This window comes from Acartia tonsa, chromosome 6 (genome assembly GCF_053477335.1).
Source record: "Acartia tonsa isolate MP-2025a chromosome 6, ASM5347733v1, whole genome shotgun sequence".
In the NCBI taxonomy this organism is placed as follows: Eukaryota; Metazoa; Arthropoda; class Copepoda; order Calanoida; family Acartiidae; genus Acartia; species Acartia tonsa.
In genome coordinates this window covers 38004015-38025945 of record NC_137265.1, presented here as the reverse complement: position 1 = coordinate 38025945, position 21931 = coordinate 38004015, and the positions used below count along the sequence as shown (strand labels likewise).

At 31.9% G+C, this 21931-nt stretch overlaps 2 protein-coding genes across 2 annotated transcripts in view; both read left to right on the top strand.

Moving 5' to 3' along the window:
- The first annotated feature begins 457 nt into the window (after positions 1-457).
- On the top strand, positions 458-18805 carry LOC145323096 (uncharacterized). Its single transcript, XM_080165479.1, has 14 exons — positions 458-1590; positions 1737-1912; positions 2569-2624; positions 3973-4036; positions 4485-4590; positions 4979-5055; positions 5749-5921; positions 7453-7577; positions 7993-8109; positions 8958-9047; positions 10536-10605; positions 11382-11447; positions 12818-12918; positions 17617-18805. The coding sequence occupies exons 1-13, from the start codon at positions 499-501 to the stop codon at positions 12901-12903; spliced, it is 2298 nt and encodes a 765-aa protein (XP_080021605.1). The 5' UTR covers positions 458-498; the 3' UTR covers positions 12904-12918; positions 17617-18805.
- Positions 18806-20461: 1656 nt separating this feature from the next.
- kcc (solute carrier family 12 member kcc) overlaps positions 20462-21931 on the top strand; it is a 221266-nt gene continuing 219796 nt past the window's right edge. The window contains exon 1 of the mRNA XM_080164715.1: positions 20462-20728. Coding sequence (XP_080020841.1) covers positions 20691-20728 — 38 coding nt within the window. The 5' untranslated portion in view covers positions 20462-20690. The remainder of the gene's footprint in view (positions 20729-21931) is intronic.

Genomic DNA, 21931 nt, shown 5'->3' with positions numbered 1-21931 from the left:
CTTTTTAAATCTTGCAATTTCTTTACACAAAGGAGATATTGTACTGAAAGATTGTTACACATTTCAAAAAGACTAGTATTTAAATGAAAGTTAAAATCTCTCAGAAGGAATGGAGCCTCCTGGAGATGCAGAACCTGGGGCTGGTGCCGAAGTCGGTCCTGCAGGGGATGGTCCACCTGTCAAAGAGAATGGAGAATCACACACGGACCAACCTCAGGACGATGGGGTAGTTCCGCCGCCCGATCTTGATCTGGGAGAGGAAATGAAAGAAGGGATGTTCATTTGATTGTATAGAATTAGGTTTTATTTTCAAATGGATTTAAGCTACAATTACAAAAATATAAATTGTCTGATAGTGTTGTGTCAAGTGCGGTATTGACAAAGATTAAAAAAGATATGTTTTGTTAGTGCGCAAGCAATTTTATTAGTATTTTCAGTTTTATTTTGAACTTTTATACAATTAAATGAATACTTGTAATAGTTGGTGATGAAGAGAATATGCCTCCACCTCCCATTGAGGGAGATGAGGATGATGATTCTGACGACGACATTGAGATCACCATCGACAAGGACAAGATCGAGGCTGCCAAGACCTCCTACCAGAACATGCAATTGAAAAAGGCCAGCCAGGAGTTTGCTAAAGAGAAAAAGGGCAAGTTTTCAGTGGAGGAATTCGATCAAATTGGACTGATTAATGGCGAATCGGCGGTTGAGTTTGATATTAACAGCTTGGAAGAAACTCCATGGCGTAAACCTGGTGCTGACATAACAGATTATTTTAATTATGGCTTCACAGAGGATACATGGACGGCGTATTGTAACAGACAGAAAACATTGCGTGCCAACGAGGCTGGTGTTCCTGTCCTACACACTGCACCTATCCTGACATCCAACAAAGTTCCAAGTCTTACATCTCAACAAACAGGGTTAAGAGATATTCCAATCCTAGGTGGCGGAGAATTTGCCGCCGCTGCTGCCGCTAAACAAGTGCCGAGAATTGTTTCCACACTAAAAACTGTCGAGGCCAAACCCCCAGAACCTAGCGGCATTACTGTCATGACTCATGACAAACGTATCTATTCAAACAAAATTGGCAACGCTTTGGACTTTTCAGTTCCTCCGCCAATGGGCGGCTTTTCTATGCCACCGCCAGGAATGGCATTAGAACCCCCGCCAGTGATTCCCACCACCGCCCCGCCAACTGAAGAGTTTAGTGCATCTGAATTTCCTGCCAGTGAATTTCCACCCGCCGAAGCTTTCGGCGAGGATCCTTATTCCGGTGGTTTCAATGAACCAACCGCTGAGGCCCAGTGGAATGTTCCGCCCCCTGTTTACAACACCTCCTTACCTCCGCCAGGTTTACCGCCTCCGATTGTTGGCGGACCACCGCCGTCGTCAGCTGATCCTTATGGTAGAAGTAGCACTGAGGCAGACTCGCGCTACAGAATGCGTGACTCAAGGGAGAGAGAAAGAGAGGACAGATACAGAGATTATGACAGAGACAGACGGAGAAGGAGATCTAGATCCCGTGACAGAGACAGGGATGTGTGCTCATATTTTTTAGAGAAATATTATTTTGATACTTATATTGCATAATATCATAAATTGGTTTTACCTTATAATTGTACAGTAGATTTTTATATCCGCAGAAAGCTGTTTATAAAAGCTGCGAGAAATAGCTAATAAAGTTTTGAATAGGTAGTAAATTCTATATTGGATTTTAAGGAACTTTTTAGCACACATTAAAACTCTTAGTAGGGACAGGCGAGACAGAGACAGATACGCTGACCGCGACAGGACCAGAATCAAGCGGGAACGTAGGTCTCGGTCACGCTCACGGTCACCCCGGTCGAAGAGAAGTCGCAGTGACCGGGATAGAAAGCGGGACTCTACCGAGCGGGACAGAGGAGAGGTTAAAATCAAGGAGGAGCCGGAAGATTCAGCTCCTGTGGCTCCACCTGGTGAAAATTAAATCAATATTTCTCCATATAAAGACATTTTAATTCTACTATGATCATTATTTTTTTATACTCCTTTAGTTAAAGTACATTTTTAAACTTCTGATCTCAAAGTGAAGTAAAAACTATACGAAATGCATGAAAGGAAAAAAAAATCTGGTAAAAATAAACATTTTGTTGGTGCACGTATCAAAGTGTACACTGTTGTAATCAAACGCTGTGACAAGATAATGACTAATCTGAATCTTGTAAATATAATATTTACTATCCTGTTTTATTTTTTATCCACACATAAACACAACAGTTTGTTCATTTAACAATATATAATAGTCCAATGTATTTTTTTTATGTATTGATTATCAGGGAGAAGTTTTTCATCTAAGGAAAAACTTATTCGCCACCAAATTTTTCGTCAGACATAAGTGATATGTTAGTGCCCAAAATTTGTATTTGTGGAAATGTCTAAAAGCAAAATAGTTTTTCTTTAGATGAATAATTTCATACTGCTTAACATACATTTGTTGTATTTTGAATTTTCAATGTGAATTTAATATTTTTATGAACAAATTGATCATGAATTATGATCAAGAATGGTTAGTGGTTACTAATGAATTGACAATTTCAGAGAAAGAATGTCTGATCGACGCAAGAATAAAAAACGTCCAGGTTTGTAACATTAGGTTATCCTGCAGGGTCATTTGTGTACTATTTGAATTGAGGGAGGTGGCAATGACAAGTAAATTATGCAACTTGCAATACCAGATCAAAATTAACAAGGATGACAACATCCATACGTAGCGAAGCACAAAATTTTGTGGATGGGACTGACCGTCATGGTTGTTTCTTCAAACGACGTGAAAAATTTTGATATCTTTAACTGAAAAAATTTTGAAAATCGGACTAAAAACACCAAAGATATATGGGAAAATTTAAAAAATATAAAAATAGCCAGAAACCTGCAAAAAGGCAGTCTGACCGTCATTATTGTTTTCTCCAAACGACGGAAAATTTAATTTTGATATTTTTAACTGAAAAAATTTTTAAAATCGGACTAAAAACACCAAAGATATGGGGGAAAATGTAAAAAATATAAAATAGCCAAAAACCTGCAAAAAGACAGTCTGACTGTCATAGTTGTTTTCTTCAAACAATGTGAAATTTGATTTTGATATGTATAACTGAAAAAATTTTGAAAATCTGATCATAAAAACCAAAGATATGGGAGAAAATGTAAAAAATATAAAAATAGCCAAAAACCTGCAAAAAGGCAGTCTGACCGTCATTATTGTTTTCTCCAAACGACGGAAAATTTAATTTAGATATCTTTAACTGAAAAAATTTTGAAAATCGGACCATAAACACCAAAGATATGGGGAAAAATTTGCAAAATTAAAAAAATAGCCTAAAACCTGCTAAAAAGCCGTCCAACCGCCATTGATGTTTTATAGTTAATTGTGCTCCTTAATGATGGGAATGTTGTCAAAAAATTTCAGAATCCTATCTTTTACAGGAGCTGAGTAAATCCCATTTCCCCCATAGCGTTACGGACTGACTGACGGACTGACGGACGGACATAGTGAATTATAGAGTAGCTTCGCTACTAAAAACAATAAGGTTAAAATCGCTGTATTGGCGAGTATTCCATTTTTTTATAATTTTTTTTTATAAAATGCCGCTTTGCACCATGATTTAAAAATCTAAATAGCTCATTTCATAACATTTCAATTGAGACATTTTAAGATTGGATTTATTATTACTTGGATCTTACACCAGATTATCATGTACTCTAATAAAGTGAAACTTGAAGCTGGCTAAAATAACGATTACCTCGGCCTTTTATGCCATTACATTCCTCTCCTTGAATATGCGATATAAGCAACCTAAATAGACAATAACTTTTCCCCTGTTATAATACCTATCCATTTTTATTTTACATTCATACCTATTAATTTTATGCATTTCCAAAGCTATGTCGTAGTTACCTGGTAAAATTCCTTTCAATTTTGCTTTCCAGGTGGAAATACAGAGGAGGAGGTAAAGTTGGACAAGAACAAGAAAGCTGTCCTCTCATGGGTCAGGTATCAACCAGTTATTCAAACAATAACGACTATGTCCAGTCCATGAATATTATATCGTAGCAGTAACAAGCACACAAATTGTTATATTATCTCCAGTTTTTGCATAATCTTTTTGGTTCAGCTAATTTGAAAGTTAAGAAGCTTCTTTATAATAAGTTATTCGGTTGATTCTTTAAATAAACTACTACTATTAAGTTGTTTTTTAGTTATTAATATTATAGACAGCTTTCTGTGAATATTAAAAAGAAAAATTGTAAGATTAAAACCGATTTTATTATCCCCGAGGAGACGATATTAATCGGTATCTAATCCATTCTTAAAATTAATTTAAAGTTCCTAAATTTTTAGCTACGTTGTTTATTTCTATCCCACCCCTCTCCCAAAGCCCTTCTACATCCCTCTTTCTCGTAATGATAGAGTAAAAATTGCATTATATTCTGTTTTTTAGGAAAAATGTACCAGTGAAGAAAACAAAATTTTACAATGACCAAGTTGAATACTTTAATTCAGCCAAGGCTATTGATATGTTGGTTAAGGACAGCCCTTGGTCAAAGGTAAGAGACGTTGCTATTTGAACAACTTGCAGTGGATGTTTTTTTTTGTTAAAATTGTTTGTATGGATATAAATTCGATAGTAGTTTGCTAAATTTTGTGGGTATGCTCTAAGATTCCAATTGAAGATTATTTAGTTTCCTAGTATTTCATACAAGCAAAATATTCCATTTCAAAAGATTATTAAGAGTACCTACAATTATGCCTCTATTTCTAGAGCATATTTCTATGTAATTAAAGCAAATAGCCAACAACCAAATAAAGTAGGTATTGTGTTAAAGAATATTAGCGGAACAAAAAACACTGATTGACATACATCTAGTCTGCCTTATTTATGTAAGATAAAAGATTGTAATTTGCAGTTTATAAATATATCTATTTTATGTTCAGGAGAAAGCTAAACCTGGAAGTGAAATAATTCTGGAGACAAGACATCAGGCACTGGGATTGTTGCTGGAACTCATGAGGTCAGTTTTTTTTTTTACATTCTCATGCATGCCAGGGAGAGAGGGGACAATGGGATGTTTATTACACTTGTTCCATAAGTTTTATAGTAAGGTTTAATTATTTCTTGTCTCGACAAATGTTTGGGTTCTTTTGAATATTGATTGGATGTTTCATTAAGTTGAGTGTCCAAACGTTTCAACCACTAATTGTAATCTACAGAAGGGGCAATTTTGTGTATAATGATTGAGGATGTTCATAAATTTATCATCTATTTTCTTATCCCTTTAGATCCCAGCATACATGCATAGGAATGAGAAACAATGTTATGATAGCTCGTGAAGGTGGGGTACTGGTATTATTCTGAAGTTTATGAAAACGTTCTCTCATTCTTAGGCTTAAAAACCTTTGTACTATTATTTAATCTTGATTGGTTAGTACAACTTTGCTGTGTCCAAAATTTTCAACCAATGATTTTAATCTACTTAGCTGAAGGGGTTGTACATTAATTTGTCTTATCCCTTAAGGATTCCTAAGTTTTCAATGTTGAAATCGAGATATTTTATTACAAGTATGATATTGTGTTTGGAAAAAAACCCCACTAAGTAAGCCTGGTATAAAGAATCTTCATAACGGTCACTAACTTAAGTAGGTATCTAAATAAGTTAAGAACCATTCATAAAAATATCCCATTCAAATTAAGCTTCTTTTTTTAGAGCGAACATGTTCCATCGTGCTGTGAAAATTCCTGTAGAGGAAAAAAAGAAAAAGAAGAAAGAGGAGGAGACAGAGAAGGAGAAAGAAAAGGAAAAAGAAAAGGAAAAAGAGAGAGAAAAAAAGAAAAGAAAGATAAGGCTGGAGTTTCATAATGATCAGATTATGGTCGATGGTAAGATTTTAGATTAATTTATATTGAAGTATATTTGATTCTTATGAATCGAATTTTCTATGTTTTATCCAGAGAGGGAGGGTCATTGGATTGTAATTAAACACTCTCTCATTCATTAAATGTTGGCCAGGGGTGTAAATTCTACATGGGATCCCCTGCTCAGGGGGGTGGGGGGGGGGGGGGAAATAAAAAATAAGTGGTTGGAGGGGAAAAAAATGTAAAAATTAAGAAAACTGAAAAAAAAATTTCCATTCCCCCCACCCCTTGGTAAAAAAAACTAAAAGAATGTGTGGTAGGAGTGATAAAATATAGAGTTCTTTAAATATTTTTTCATTTTCCCCCCTACTTGGTGAGATAAAACTAGGGGGGGGGGGGGGGGAAATAAAAAAAATTTGTAGCCGGGGAAAAAAAAAAATCTTGTGCAGAATATACACCCTTGTTGTTGGCTTAAAATTTTTAACTTTTAAACTATGTCCAAAACTTTCAATCAATATTTTTAATTTAGTACCTATTTAGTGCAGGGAGTAAGGGAGGGGACAATGGATCGAATATTCAATTTTTAGGAGTCTCAGACTTTGGGGACTGGCTTAAAGGGAATGTGCAAGAATTTAGCAGTTTCTGACTGAGTTAGGGGACTTGCGCATAGAATGCCGCTACTCGTTATGTATGTTTTGAATATTGCAGACGGGGAGAAGGGATAAGGGAAGTGGGGGGGAAGGGAAATAAACACTCGTTGTGTTAGTTTGGAATGTAGCAGACGGGGAGAAAGGAGAAGGGAGGTGGGGGCAAGGGGCAAGGGAAATAAACAGAATAAAAAGGGGCAGTCATATTCTTGCTAGCAGCTGGCCGGGTCCAATAATCTTTTAATATAAAAATCACACCAAAAAACCTCAATATATTTCATCAAAAACAAGTTGTGATTTCACTTTACATGACGCTATGGAAATCTATTATTCAATTAACAATCCCTTTATAATTTCCTACATATTTATTGGATTAAACTGGATTTCATGCCCTTTCTTTGATAACTCTTATATTGAATTTTTGCCCATTGTCCCCTCCCTTACTCCCTGTATTTAGTGTAGGTATCAATTTATTATTCATTGTCTTATCCCATAAGATCCTGCTTTATTTATAATGACGTATATGTACAGAGAAAGAGATAACAGTTTTAACGAATACATAGTTATCTAAAATCACAGCCCTTTTTTTGGGCCTATTTAATTCAGATAGTTAAATGTTATTCTAAAGAAAAGACAACTATAGGATTCTTAATTAAATGTATTCTTTGCTTGTCTCTTGTTTTTGACACTTGTTTTATATAAAAAATATTAACAAATAAATCTTCGAAAGCGAATGTTTAATGTACTTTACAGCTTTAAGTGATTAATTTTTTTTGTAAAATTGTGCTATGAAAAGTTCTTTAAAAGGAGAGATGTTAAGTTAGAAGAAAAAAATAATATTATTAAATCATTAACATGATTACCTACTTTTGATCATTTGATCATTTTAATTTTCCTATGTTTTACAGGGAATGAAGCATACGTCTGGCTGTATGACCCGACCCCGTGGTACTACTATATTGCTGGTACAGCTATTGTCCTGGGTATCATAGCTGTATGCCTCTTCCCGCTATGGCCGATAGAAATGAGACAGGTAGACATATTGCAGTTTCTCAATAGCCTTGGAATGGTAATTTGGTAAATCACCTTTTTAACCAAGTAAGCCATGTATTACATCCGTCTTAAAACCCAATTTTTGCTTAGTAGTGAGATGCATCGTATTATGATAAATATTAAGTATATTAACCAACAAGCAATATAAATCGGCAATAGATTTTAAGGGATAGATAAAAAGCTTTTAATTAATACTAAGACAAACCTAAAAGATCTTAATTACTACTAAAACAAACCAAAAAGCTCTTAATTACTAATAAGACAAAACAAAAATTACTACGAAGACAATCCCCCCCCCCCCAAACCGCTGATATCAATAAATATTTTTCTGGAATTGATTTTGTTGTTGATTATAAATTATAATAGCTTATTTACTAAATAATCTTTTTTTTAAGGGAGTGTATTACCTGTCCGTGGGTGCTGCTGGTTTCCTTGTATGCTTTATCTGCCTGGCCATCATTAAATATATTCTCTTTGTTCTACTCTTCATTTGCACTAAAGGAAGGTTACGGGTAAGTCTTTTATTTACTGGTTTGCATATTCACTGCGCTGCTAGCATCTTTGACTAGGGTTTCAAAGAAGAAATAAAATTGCCTAAAACATTATCAAGCCCTAAATGTACCTATCATATATGTATGTATATTAGCTGAAAACATTCCTAGAACCTTTATGGGGCTTTCTTAATATTGAGAACCTATATTTAGTTCCGTTGTTACTACTACTAAGTGAGATCTTAACGTACAAATAAAAAAAAATCTTTAACTTTTTATATACCTAACTAGCGGCTACGCCCCTAGAGGCCTCTAGTGGCATTTAAATTTTTTTATTTTAAATATCTAATTTGAGAAATAGCTGTTAAATTCATGTCTCTACGCAGCGCCACTACGCTAGCGACACTATGCGGCGGAAATATTTCATTTTTTTTTTATTTTATTGTGATTTCTCTTGGGAGGGTGGTGGTACCCTCCCCCAAAATAGTTATAAACCTTCCCAGGACCTATGAGAATCTACCCTGTTAAGGAGAACCCAATCGGTTCAGCGGTTAGCGAGATCCTTCGGTACAGACACACAGACAAACATCCTGTTACTTTAGTATAAGGATATACATGTAGATTCTAAAATTTTAAGTCTTACGTCTATCCAAGACCTATTATCTGCAACTGCATATCTGTGGATAATTTCTTTTTTTTCAATGTTTTCAAAATCGTTCGTTTGATTTTTGCTTTTCAACCCATAGGAGAAGAAAAACTAAAGTAGTTAGTTTTAAATAATTTTTAAAGAAAATATTGACAACTAGTTAAAAGATAAATAAGGAATGAAATAAAAGCCTTAATATACTTAACTATTTTTTTCATTTTAGTTCTGGATATTCCCGAATTTGACTGAGGATGTTGGTGTGATAGAATCATTTAAGCCTGCTTATGTTTACACTTATGATGCTCCTAAAAAGGTATGTTTTTTGTTAATTGTAGAGAAGCTTCTGTTATATATTGTTTCACATTAGTTTTAAAACCTGAACATCAACCGCCCGGTACCGGCTTACTTCATATCACCCAAACATGCGTTTTACTTTCATTTAACTCATATAAGGAACATTGCAATCATATATCTTCAATGATTATTCTATAGATAAAAATAAACAATCGTTTCCCGTGCGGCTGTTAGCCTGTGCACTAACAAACCAACCATTGATATCCAATAAAGATTTGGTGAAGAATTTACATAGAATTTTGTCTATTTTCATTTCACTGATGTAGTTTAGATTTTAATTTGCTTATTTTCCTTTTATTTGCTAATGTTGAATCTTTTAGTAAACATTATTTTTAAAACAGAATGGATGACAGACCTTATTCACAAAACATCTAGAAATATTTATCATACAATATACATATATACATACTGTCAGGGATCTAAAGGAACAATGGCCTATAAATCGATGTACATCCCCAATAATGACACACATAATTACTCCTTCTGTAGATTTAAACTTGTGGTTGAAACATTTGAAAACTCAACTCAATAAAGTCCCCAAAGTTGTTAAGCCAACGAATAAGAGAACGTTATTTTAAAACTTTGGGGACTAGTTTTAAAAACAGCCCATTGTCCCCTCTCTCTCTGACATATTGTAAAAAGTTCATTAAAAGGAACTACAGGACCCCCCCCCCTTAAAAAAATAAATAGCGGTCTGAATGCGAATGCGGCTTAAGTGCTCTTTAGATTTGATTAGGTAATTGAGAAGTTTTGTGAATAATACTAGGAAATAATATTTAATTTGAAATGCAAAGATGTCATAATAAAAGTGCAATAAATTCAACATTTTTAATCATTAGTTGCAAGTTTAACTTTTTTTATCCGGATGAGGTAGGTAGGTATTATAAAGTTTACCTTTCCTTGTGCGTTTTTCCTAGAATACCAGGGATCTAAAGGGATAAGAAATTAGATGATAAATTAGTATACATGTCCCAATAATGATTTAAACGTTTCAACTTTTCTAGTTTAGAACCAACCAACCAAAATTCAATAAAAGTATCCAAAGTTTTTGAGTTAACGCGAATACGATAACATAATTATAAAACTTTGGGTACCAGTGTAATGTCCAGTCCAATGTCCCCCAAAATTCATGATAAAGCAAGATATTCTGAATATTTGCTTAAGGAATTTTTGAAAAATAGGAAATGATAGCACAAAAAATACCATAAATTGTCAATTTTTGTGGCATTCACAAATTTCTAGGTACCTAATCCATCCTAATCTACTTCTGTTGTGGTAAGCGTAGTGCGCTTTTGTTTAAAATAACAGTGTCCACTCAGTGAAGGAGGTTACATCGGGCTTTTTGTTACACTAGTACAGTGTCCAAACGTTTAACCCCTAATTATAGAAGGGGTAATTTTGTGTACTATCATTTTTGACGCACCCTTTATTTTATCTATTTCTTCAGGAAAAATTGAGTGATGACGAAGAATCTTCTTCCGAATCAGAAGAGGAGGAAGAACAGAACTCTCAGAAAGGTGATGAAAAAATTGTTAAGTAACCTATATTGTTTTTAAATTTGCTTTTAGAAAAATCTTAGATTGTGGGGAAATACTTGTATTATGTATTCACAACTTTTCTTTGTATTCGTATCTATGTTGATATAGATAATAATATAATAATGAACATTTAAATGTTAAAAAAGAATATATTTTGTTAATAGCGAAGCAAGCTACTCTATTTTGTCCGTCTGTCTGTTAGTCATGCTTCAAAATTAGGGATAGCAATCCGTCAAATTTTTTGGAACGGATTCTTATTTTGGCAATATTTTAAAAGCCTTTTCTTTGAAAAATAAAAAAATTAAGTGCTACATATGTTCTAAAAATTAATGTTCTTGGTGTTCTCTATAATTCACTTCCGATAATCGAACCAGATTTTGAAAGATTTTATATATAATGATATGATAATCTTTGCCTTCAAAAAGCGGGAGTTGAAAGAAAAAACTCAAGACGCTAATTTTAGCCTACCAATTAAGAATCCGAATCCGCTATTAAAAAACGGATTCCGGATTTCAAAATTGACCAAAAATTGGGCGGATTCCGGATCCCAGATTCGGATACGGATGGCCAACCCTATTCAAAATACATGACTTTTTAAAGGTTTCCCACTTTACATAGATTATTTATTTTATTTTTTAATTTACACACAAATGTCCCCTTTCTCCATTGACTATTGCTAAATAATATTTGTGGTCAGTGGGAATATTTATTTTCTCACAGTACAATGCGATAAATAAATATTGTTTTATAATAAGAAGATAAAGCTGTAGAAGGAGATGGAGAGGGTACTGGCGAGGATGATAAAGATGACGTTGATACAGGTGACTTGGAGTACTTATCTTACTTATCTACCTATAGAGTTGCTTTACTTTTTACCAGAGTGCCTAATCCTTATAGGAATTTTAATTCTTAATTTAAAGTAACGTGATGGCTAGCTGTATGTGTGTACTTAAGGATCTCGCTAACCGCTGAACTGATTTGGTTCTCCTTTACAATGCAGCTTCCTGTGAAAGTTTTTAACTATTTTAGGGGAAGACACTAATACCCTCTAAATAAAACTCGCCCTAGAAAAAAATGCCACCCCTCTCAAAAATTTTACTGTATATATATTATATTTTTTATAAACTAAAAGGGATAGTTTCACGAAGTGCATTTAAAAAAAAATAGTGAACTGTAAGTTTTTTCTATTTTAAATAACGTAGTAGTGCATAATATAAAGTTATTGATTAAAATTAAGAGATTTTACCAGGGATTTTCCTTTAAAAATGAGTTTTTCATTTTTATTTTCAACTTCGTTGCGTGTTATATTATATATGGCAAAAACTTTTTTGTCATAAATACAACTTTAGATAGCATTTACTAGTTAATAGAACTTTAAACTTTTTATACAACAAAATACACATAACAACAAAGAATGACCAATAAAATTTTCAGTATGGTACTTAGAGTAGTTATCTTTTTATATGTCTTAGTAGAATATATTAGGCATTTGATAGATATGATTGTGATAAAGAATTTTAACATTGACCTGACCAAACTTTTTTTATTTGACAATATCTAAAAGAGTTAGTGATTTGCAACATAAATTACATGAGAATGGTCTTTTTATATATATATATATGTTGTATGGTTAGTTGGTATTTCCGCGTGAGATAATGTGTATATTGTAAGTAAACCGGACGGCTTTCTTTATTTTTTTAAAAAGAATCTATAGAAAACCTGACCTATAGTGAACCGGACGTTATTTTTTATGTTTTTTAAGTAACTTGTCCCAAGGGGAACCCCTGTTCAATTTTTTTATAACTCTTGTGAAATATGTGGAAAAAGATTATCTAAAATTGGTGTTTTGGCTTTGCATATTTGGAAAAAAAATAGACCATTCTCATGTAATTTATGTGGCAAATCTCTTTAACTTTTTTCGATATTGTCAAATAAAAAAAGTTTGGTCTGGTCAATGTTAAAAATTCTTTAACATATAATCATATCTATCCAATGCCTAATATATTCTACTAAGACATATAAAAGTTCACTACTCTAAGTACCTTAACTCTTTAAATACACTTCATAGAACTATCCCTTTAAAATGAGCGGGTGTTCAACGTCCCCCCCCCCTTACCTCAAGTGCCCTTAGAGGCTTCTATGGAGCCCCGGTGATCAATAAGGTAGATATTTATACATCTATAAATTCTAGGTGCCGATGTGAGCCGTGCTGATAATGGCAGTGATTCCGGGGGTTCCAGCAAGGAATTCGAAATCATTGATGGTCAAGAACAATAAACAGACATTTGACAGGTAACTGCTTGAATACAGGATACTGTTTTAGGACATGCATTTTTAGGAATTGATTATAAAGATGCTTTGTAAAACATTGTACTGTATTGTAAAAATCAGGTAAATAGAATAATTATAACATACAAAACATTTTTGCTAAGAAGTAAAAAAAACCAGCATGTTTTTAAATACACGTACGGACTTTCTGGTACGATTATAGAGTGGATACGATGCTTAAATTGTACCAAATTATTCTAGAAATCATTATGTAAAGTTTGAAATCGATAGGACAATTCTAACCTGTTAAAATTAACGAAAAGAGCTAATTGTCCCGGACGGCCGAACTCAAAGCCTAATTATAGAGAAGCTTCGCTGTTAAAAATGATATGTTATGTTTTTACTTAAATGAAAAAATCCTTCCGGTCAAATTTCTTACATTTTCATACCTGTACAAATATAATAAAAAGCAAATTGATATGCTATTTAAACATTACATAATAACCACGTACTAGAATTATCTGAAAAGGAAATCCTTCATTTGTTTTTCCAATATTTGTTTGCATTACATTTACATAATAACAACAAAATATTCAATGTAAAACTACAGACAAACTTTCTACCAAATAATTCAAGTAAAAAAGTTCTGGCTCTAATATTAGAATATACGTGGATATTATGATAGGGGGAAAATTGTCGTCAACTTAGCTCGATAACATGACATCATTTATGGGCCAGTTCGTTCATCCAGTAGGAGGAGAGGGGATGGGGAAAAAGGGGGGGGGGTCGTTATTTTAGACAGCTACAAGTTACACTTTAATAGAGTACAAGTTAATCTGGTGTAAGTTCCAAGTAATAATAAATCTATTTTTATAAACTTTCTTACGTAGATTTAAGTAGATGATTTATGTTATGATTTGATTTGTATTTCTCAGATTTGATCATTTAAAGCCAAGGCATTTCTCCCTTCTTCTATATATTGTGCCGTGCATCTAATAAAGAAGCATTAATTATGTTTCTAACATCTTTAGGCTGTTAATTAGACAAGTCCCCAAAGCTTTTTAATATCGTTTTCTTATTAGTAGGCCTAACAACTTTAGGGATTTTATTGAATTTTAATTGATTGGTTCATTGGTTGAGTGTCTAAACGTTTCTGAAGGGGTAAGATTGTGAATCATTTTTGGGGATGTACATAAATTTATTAGCAATTATCTTATCCCTTTATATCCCTGGTTGAACGCGGTACCATTCATTCAACAAAATATATACTTATTTATCTTTGTCTGTCTCCCTGATTAAACTTTGATGAATTATGAATATTTTATCTTTAATTTATGTTTTATTTCAACTTTTTTTCTTCTTTTTATGTGCGTTAATTTTTGCCTCTATTTGCAGAATTTAATAGTTTTAAGATTTTAATATTATAATTTTAGAACAAAAAGAAACAAATATGGTAACATTAACTCCAAAATGCAAAGATCTTAAATATTAATAAATACTTGGAAGATTAATTACCTATTATTTTAATTTATAATTACATGCGTCCCCAGCTTCTAGGAACTCTGCCTTCTAAGAGTTGATATGGCCTAAACCATCCAGTGCCTATGTAAAGCTGCTCTTACATGGAGAGCTCAAGTTATTGAAATCATAAGGTTCAGACAAAAAAAACTTTCTACTTTTTATAACAGGATACCTCCTACCATTAATTATTTTAAAATTTTCATAAATACTTTCTTGTAATGAATATAGAAATGCTTTCTAAATATCAGCGTTGTGGAGCCGGGAGCCATGGAGCTGCCATATTTTGCTGGAGCCAAAGCCGTTATTTTCGTTAAAAAACGGCTCCGGCTCCGGGTTAGCTAAAAAAGAGAAGTTTTATTAAGGGGGGGGGGGGGGTTTTAATGCAACCATCTCGTAATCAGTGATTAAATGGCACTTAGAATTCGAATTTCTATCTAAAATTTTTCATGAGTAATCCTTGGTAGGTCTATTTTCCCTAAATCGAACAAAAAGTTGGAAAAGTAACGGCTGGCGGCTCAGCCGTTTAGCCGTTTTTGCCTATTTTCAGGGCAATTTCATCATTAATTACGTAGGAATCAACTTTTTAAACATATTTTTGGTTTAATTCATGTTAAATGATAGCAATAACCAATTTTTAAATTTTTAGTACCAACAGCTACCGGCTAGAACCGTTTGATAAGGTTTTTGAGTGAGAAAAAGTATTATGTGAAGATAGGTTTCGTGACTTTTTTGCTCTTAAGATAGTAATAAAATGGCAAAACAGCTGAGCCGCCAGCCGTTAGCCGTTATTTTTCCAACTTTTTGTTCGATTTAGGGAAAATAGACCTACCAAGGATTACTCATGCAAAATTTCTGATCGAAATTCGAATTCTAAGTGCCATTTAATCACTGATTACGAGATGGTTGCATTAAAACCCCCCCCCCTTATAATTTGAAAACTCTGTTGTGTGCAAATGCCCCTTTTAAGTTTTTCAAGTCTATTTTATCAAAAATTGAACTTTTAAAACCGTCAAAAGTCAAAAATAGACTTGGCAAAAAATATGTTGAGATTTTTTAATTTTAGGTCGGAGCCGGAGCCAAATCCGGAGCCGCACCAAAATCAAACGGCTCCGCAACGCTGCTAAATATCTAATTGTTATAAGAATCATCTTGCTAAATTAAAAATCTCTCGGACAATCATAAACTACACAAAGAGCTAACCGTAATGAACAGCCATACTCTTAGTTCAAAAAAGCTTTAATTTTGACAACTAGATTTTAAACTGTTCTGGTATTACTTTCATAAATAACATGTCACAGAGCTAACTGTACATGGCAGACTGACGTAAACCCTAAAAATTGAGAAGCTTGGCTTAATAGGTAAAATAAAGTTGGGATCCTGGGATCATTTAACAATATTTTTGCACGAAACATCAATTTAGAATTTCTTACAATTGCACTAATAATTCCAGATAGCAAAGAAGACACCCTAAAATGTCGCTTTTTCGCAATCACCTATTGCAAATTTCAAATCAACCTAAATGGGCTATGTCTTTTTTTAATGAGTACTGGTTATAGTTTCCCTAAGCCAGCTTAAAGTAGTTATATTTTTGAGGTAGGTGCTTTTAGAAATTTCGCAACATGAGAATATTTTGGAGATCTCTTTCAATTTATTTTAGGAGGGGGGTAAGTGGAATTTTATTTCTTGGGGGGGCCAAAATCTTTCTTGCACCATTACTAAACTTGTGTAACGATATAACTAGCCGTTCATGAGATCTTTTTGGGCAAACATATATACTCACAACTTACTACTTCATAGAAAAGGATTCTTTGCCTCGATAGTAAAATGTTTTCACCATTTTTTAGGAAAAACGTCAATTTACTTAATGGGAAAAGTTTGTTGACACTTCTTTTCATTGTTTCTTCATATTTGCTCTGGTGGACTTTTTATTAAAGGCCAACCATTGAATACAATTACTGCAATAAACTATATTACCAATGTATTTAAGGCTGCTCTGCAATTATTCTGTCCGTTTCAGTATTTAATGGTTTTTTTTTTCTATTTCCAATAAAATTTTATCAATTTATCTACTATCTACTATACATACAAAGTACAACGGTTTTTTTGTCTGTAGTGAAGAATCTCTAACCGTTTAACTCCTTTACATAAATGCTTCGCATAGGTCCTGTGAAGGTTTATAGCTATTTGGGGGAGGGTATTGGGCTATTTCATTTTTAGATTTAAGTCTAGATGGTAAATGAAGATAGAGATTCAACTACTTCAGTGTGTAATACCCTGATTTATTACAAGGAGAATGGGGACATTGGGTTGTTTATTATACTAGTCCTAAAAGATTTATATTTACGCTTTCTTATTCGTTGGCTTTTTATTTATTTTGATTTGTTGGTTAAGTGTCCAAATGTTTCAACCCCTAATTGTAATCTACAGAAGGGTTAATTTTGTTTCAGTATTAACATTTATAGATAAAAATAGATTGATATTAGTTTTTTATTACAAGGGTATAAGATGATTTTTGACTTACATCTGTGCAAAATCGACTGTGCTCTATATTTGTGTTTAAAATAATAGTTGTGTGATCTACATTTTAAATATTTAATAATACGCCATGAATTGTGGAGATTTTACAATATATTACGAGTTTAAATTTAAACCTAGGACAAGAAACATGTTTCGTTTGTGTGTTAAAGTTATTAGCATTTAGATTGCCTTTAAATTGTGTTATTCATTTAATAGATTTTTAGTTTGGAAGAAATTTTAAAGATTTAAATATTACCTGTGTTATTTTAAAATTTAAGATGGAAATTTAACTTGAGTTTTGTTTCATATAATTTTAGATGTTTTTTGCCTACAGAAGTTGTAACTAAAGCTTATTATGTAATAACAATTTTAAACAAAGAAGATTTTCACATATTATAAAAGTAGATTTTCAGCTTTTAAATTTTAAAATTAATATACAATTGTATGTTTTTCTTTTTTATATTTTAATTGCAGAATGCTAGATTATTTTTTAAATATCAAATATCAGTTTCCCACTTTTATTTTGAGAAAAAATACATTACACCTACCTACCTATTTTAATAAATTTTGTTTATGGTTGATAGAAATGAAGTCCTTACATTTTATCAAGAACTTGGCCCCTTGTCCATGATTCTGAGAAGAATAGCTTGAAAATGTTTAAATAATGTTTTGAAACTTTTGCAGGATCTGTTGTGTAGAGAGAGAGAGAGGAGTGCTAGTATGCAAAGTGGTTGCTACTACATACAATTCTAAATTATATTCTCTCTATTCTCAAAAATTCAAAATTAAACTTTGCCTTTATGCTAATATTCATATTCCTGAATTTGTATTTAGTCCCTATGCATTTTTTTTTATAAACTTTTGCTCTATAGAAAAACCTTTTCAAGAGTTATTCTTTTTTCCATTTAAATACAACAATTAAAGAAAATTATATGTTACATTTACAAAAAATCTATATTTTATGTTATTTATATATTGTTTATATTTGTATTTGATATCTTAATGTATGTATGGGCTAGATAAACTTAGTGTTATATTCTTTTTCTCCTAATTGTTAGAACACAAAAAATTTTGAAACTAAGGATTTAAATTTTTAAAGTAGTAATGTTTTTCCTTTAAATGAAACACTTAAGTTTACTAGCAATTGTAATTAATGTGAAAATTTCTGCTTTGTATTATTATGGGTCTTGTTTATCACAAGTTAATGTCACCATATTGCAGGGTGGGAGGGGACATGGGCTATTAATTTCAGTAGTCCTCATTGTTTTATGATAACTTTTTCTTATACGTTGTCCTAACAATTTTGGTGACTCTTCATTGGTTGGTGTCCAAACATGTTAGCCACTATTTGTAATCTCCAGAAGGGGTAATTTTGTTTATCACCATTGGGGATGTACTTCAATTTATCGACCATTGTCCTATCCCTTTAGATCCCTGATAATTATGGGTCTTATTTATCAAAAGTTAATACCACACATTATTGAGAACCAATTTTACCTTGAATGTAGGAAAAACAATTATAAGTGTCTCTTTTTAAAAAACACATAATATTATTTTGTATTAAATGTTTATTACTATAACTGTTTTGTTTATAAATGAGGAAATTGTTTGGGGTACCTAAAAATATTCAAGTTTAATAGAAACCACAAAAATGGTAAACTTAAGATTCCTTTATACTTTTTTAAATTTTTTTAAAGGAATCTCAGTCATATATATTTCATAAAAATCTCAATAAGATCCTCTTTTAAAATCTGTTTAAAATTGTCATTTCCTTTTTATGTTATCTTTGCTTATTATATTTTTATACATGAAAATCGTTTTATCAAATACATTTTATTGGCACCTCTATTTTCATGATTTTACATAGTTTTTTTATTATAGAAAAGTTTAGATTTCTTATCACATAATTTTTGGTTAAATGCCTTAATTTAATGTACTTCTTGAAAGCTTAATTTTGTAGAAAGAGCAACCATTGTATAAAAAATGACAAAATTGGCCAAGTTTAAATATCCGAAATCAATGCTTCTCCTTGCAGTGGATTGTTGATATTTGCTAAAAGTTGAACAAAATTATGCACAATAGTTTGTTCAGATTATTTTCTCAAACTTTTCCATCCTGTTTCATCTAATCTGTTGGGTTAACAAATCCAGGCAGAGTTTGAAACCAGATGTTGGTTTCTGCTAAAAACAAAAATATTTCCCAGGGGCTTCATTAATAAGTTAAGGTTCATCTTACAATAATCAAACAAAATTTTATAAGGCTTTGTAGTAGTGTCTGTAGTAAAATTTATGGTAAGTAAGCTATTGTAAAGTAATGTTGTTAAAAATTATCTTGTAATTTTGTGCTTAAAGGTTGTCAAATTTAAATCCAATTTATAAGATTTGATTTATATTTTTCTACTTTTTTATGCCAAGTTATAGAAATATGCTGGATTGATATTGACAACCTTTTAATTTTTTTTTGTTTTTAAAGTTTATTTTTTGTAGTTAGCAACTCTCAATAAGACATGTACATTTGTGGATTTTTTTTTGAAATATTTTTATGCTTAAACTTTTAGCTTGAACATTTTGTTTGTAATTATTTTTTAAACATTACAATTGAAATAAGAAATAATGTAATATTCATTTTTTATTATTTCTTATTTTAATTATTAAACTAAAGCCTCATGAAAATGAGAAAGTTTAATAGTTATTTATCGCATCGTATTACAGACAGCTTTTTGCTGATATTAAAATTAAAAATTATAATATAAAAACATGTTTTTAGCCCCGATTTGCCGAAGGCACAGCATAACAAATTTGGTATTGACATTATGGTTTTTATTTAATTATTCCTTGAAAATTGGCTGTAATACGACGCTATACATTAGGATATATAAGTTGGAAGGAATTTTAATGTTAGAGGGAGATTTGAAATCTGCATCAAATTTTAAGGATTTTTTATAAAATTCGTTTTTTCTATAATTCTTTATCTAAAAGCGGAACTACAATTTAAGTTCATAAATTTTGACCAATAGGATGGGTGGATTGGAAACTAATAGCGCTCTAATTGGTTAAATGATATGCGACACTTAAGGTTCTCCAATCAGAGCGCAGATAATTTTCAATCCACCACTCATAGATGTCAAAATTAATTAACTTAAACTGTATTTCCGCTTTGAGATAAAGAATTATACAAAAAACGAATTTTATAAAAAAAATCCTTAAAATTAGATGCAGATTTCAAATCTCCCTCTAACATTAAAATTCTTTCCAACTTATATATCTTACTATACATGATTTTTCAGTATGGCTGAGAACCGGTTCTAATCCAGCGGATATAATCGGTTTTGAAGCCATACTGGAAAATTTGATGTAGTTATTTTATTTGCGTAGAGTTAACTCAAATTTGAAAATTATTTCAATTTATATTTTCAAGAATGTAAATTGAATAATTATCAAAAAGAGCTTACTAGTTAGCACCCAGTTATATTTATTTTATTAAAATCTTTATTTTACCCTTTTAAATCTATCTAAACCCTTTTTTTTCTTACAGAACCTATTATTTTGACAATGTAGATATATAGCTTGCTTTGATTTTCACTGGCCGACCCCCCAGGTCAAATATCATAACAGTTTGACCGGCGTGTACAGCCTTTGAATTTATTTTTTCTTCTCCTGTGCATGTGTGATAGTGATTTTGTTGTTTTTTGTGACTAGTGTCGTGTTTGCAACCTAAATAGTTTGCAAATTGAATTATAAACTAAACATAAAATCAAGATGGACAGATTCACGGTGAAGCCTTCCAGTGAATACAGGTAAATAAAATCCTTATATGAAATTAGCAGGATCTGTGTCTGTATCTCTACACGAAAGTATCTGTGTAACCACTTAACTGATATGGTTTTCCTTTGCAGTGTAGCTTCTCATGGTAAGGTTTATAACTATTTAAATCGCCCCTGAAAAAAGTACACCTCCCACCAAAACAAATTATTAAAAAAAAACCGCCTTCATTGTTTGCTTACTTGAACTTAAAATAAGAATAACATTATATTGTGTAAAAAGCAGAAAATAAATAGGATGTATAATTTCTTGTACTTTCATATGATATACGTATTCATCCAAGTTTGAAAGTTAACTTTTCCCAGTGAGGACTGTGAATGGATTTCTGTTTACTTAAGCTGGATTAATAATAAATCTTAATTGTTTTTTTTTTAAAGTAGCAATTTTTCAACCAACGTATTATTATCACTGTGGATGGATTTAATATATTTTTCGTTCATTTTTTTGCAACGAAATTAGTTTTATGAATCCTACAAAAAAAAAACAGTAGATAATAATAAAGAAGAGTAAAATTAACTTTTAATTCTATGGCGATCCCTTCATATTCCAGACTGTTATCTGCTCAGCCAACTTGTCATGTCATACTTTTCATCTAAAACTTTTCTTTCTTAATTACAACAGATAACTTTCAAACTTTTTGCTTGGCTGTATAATAGAATAGATAGTTTCAATTTACATGGTAATATTTGATAGCAGCGGCAGTCCCACTAGTATCCAAAGGCTTTGTATTCGAAGAGCGGCGAGAGCATTAAACCATCCCAATAGGACTTAATAAAATACCGCTTATACCAACAAAGAAATTAATTCGAAAAAAATCACGAAACAAATACGTATTTTTCAGCTGTCGTTGGGGGGCAACACATATTAATTGACGACCTCTCCAACTGCCTCCAAATATTATCTTAGATTTATTTCGCTTGTTGGTTAGGTATACCTTATTCCTTAATGAAATAGGATAACGTAAAATATATGTTTTTCAAAAGTTCTAATTATAATGAAAATGAAATGCTTAAAGTTTAAGTTTTAATTTCGAAGTTCTGTATATTCTCAAATTAAAAAATTGCACTTCATAAAATAAAAACTTTGATCAAAATATCTTATTTTGATAAATAAGGAATTCATAAGTACATATTTGCAAAATAAATAGACATAGAAATTTAGCATTTTCAAATGCTGTT

Excerpts from the sequence above, each read along its gene's own strand:
- LOC145323096 (XM_080165479.1), top strand. The coding sequence starts at position 499 with ATGCCTCCACCTCCCATTGAGGGAGATGAGGATGATGATTCTGACGAC. Across the intron at positions 5,056-5,748 it reads TTGTTGCTGGAACTCATGAG|AGCGAACATGTTCCATCGTG; the intron begins GTCAGTTTTTTT and ends TTCTTTTTTTAG. Across the intron at positions 9,048-10,535 it reads CTTATGATGCTCCTAAAAAG|GAAAAATTGAGTGATGACGA; the intron begins GTATGTTTTTTG and ends CTATTTCTTCAG.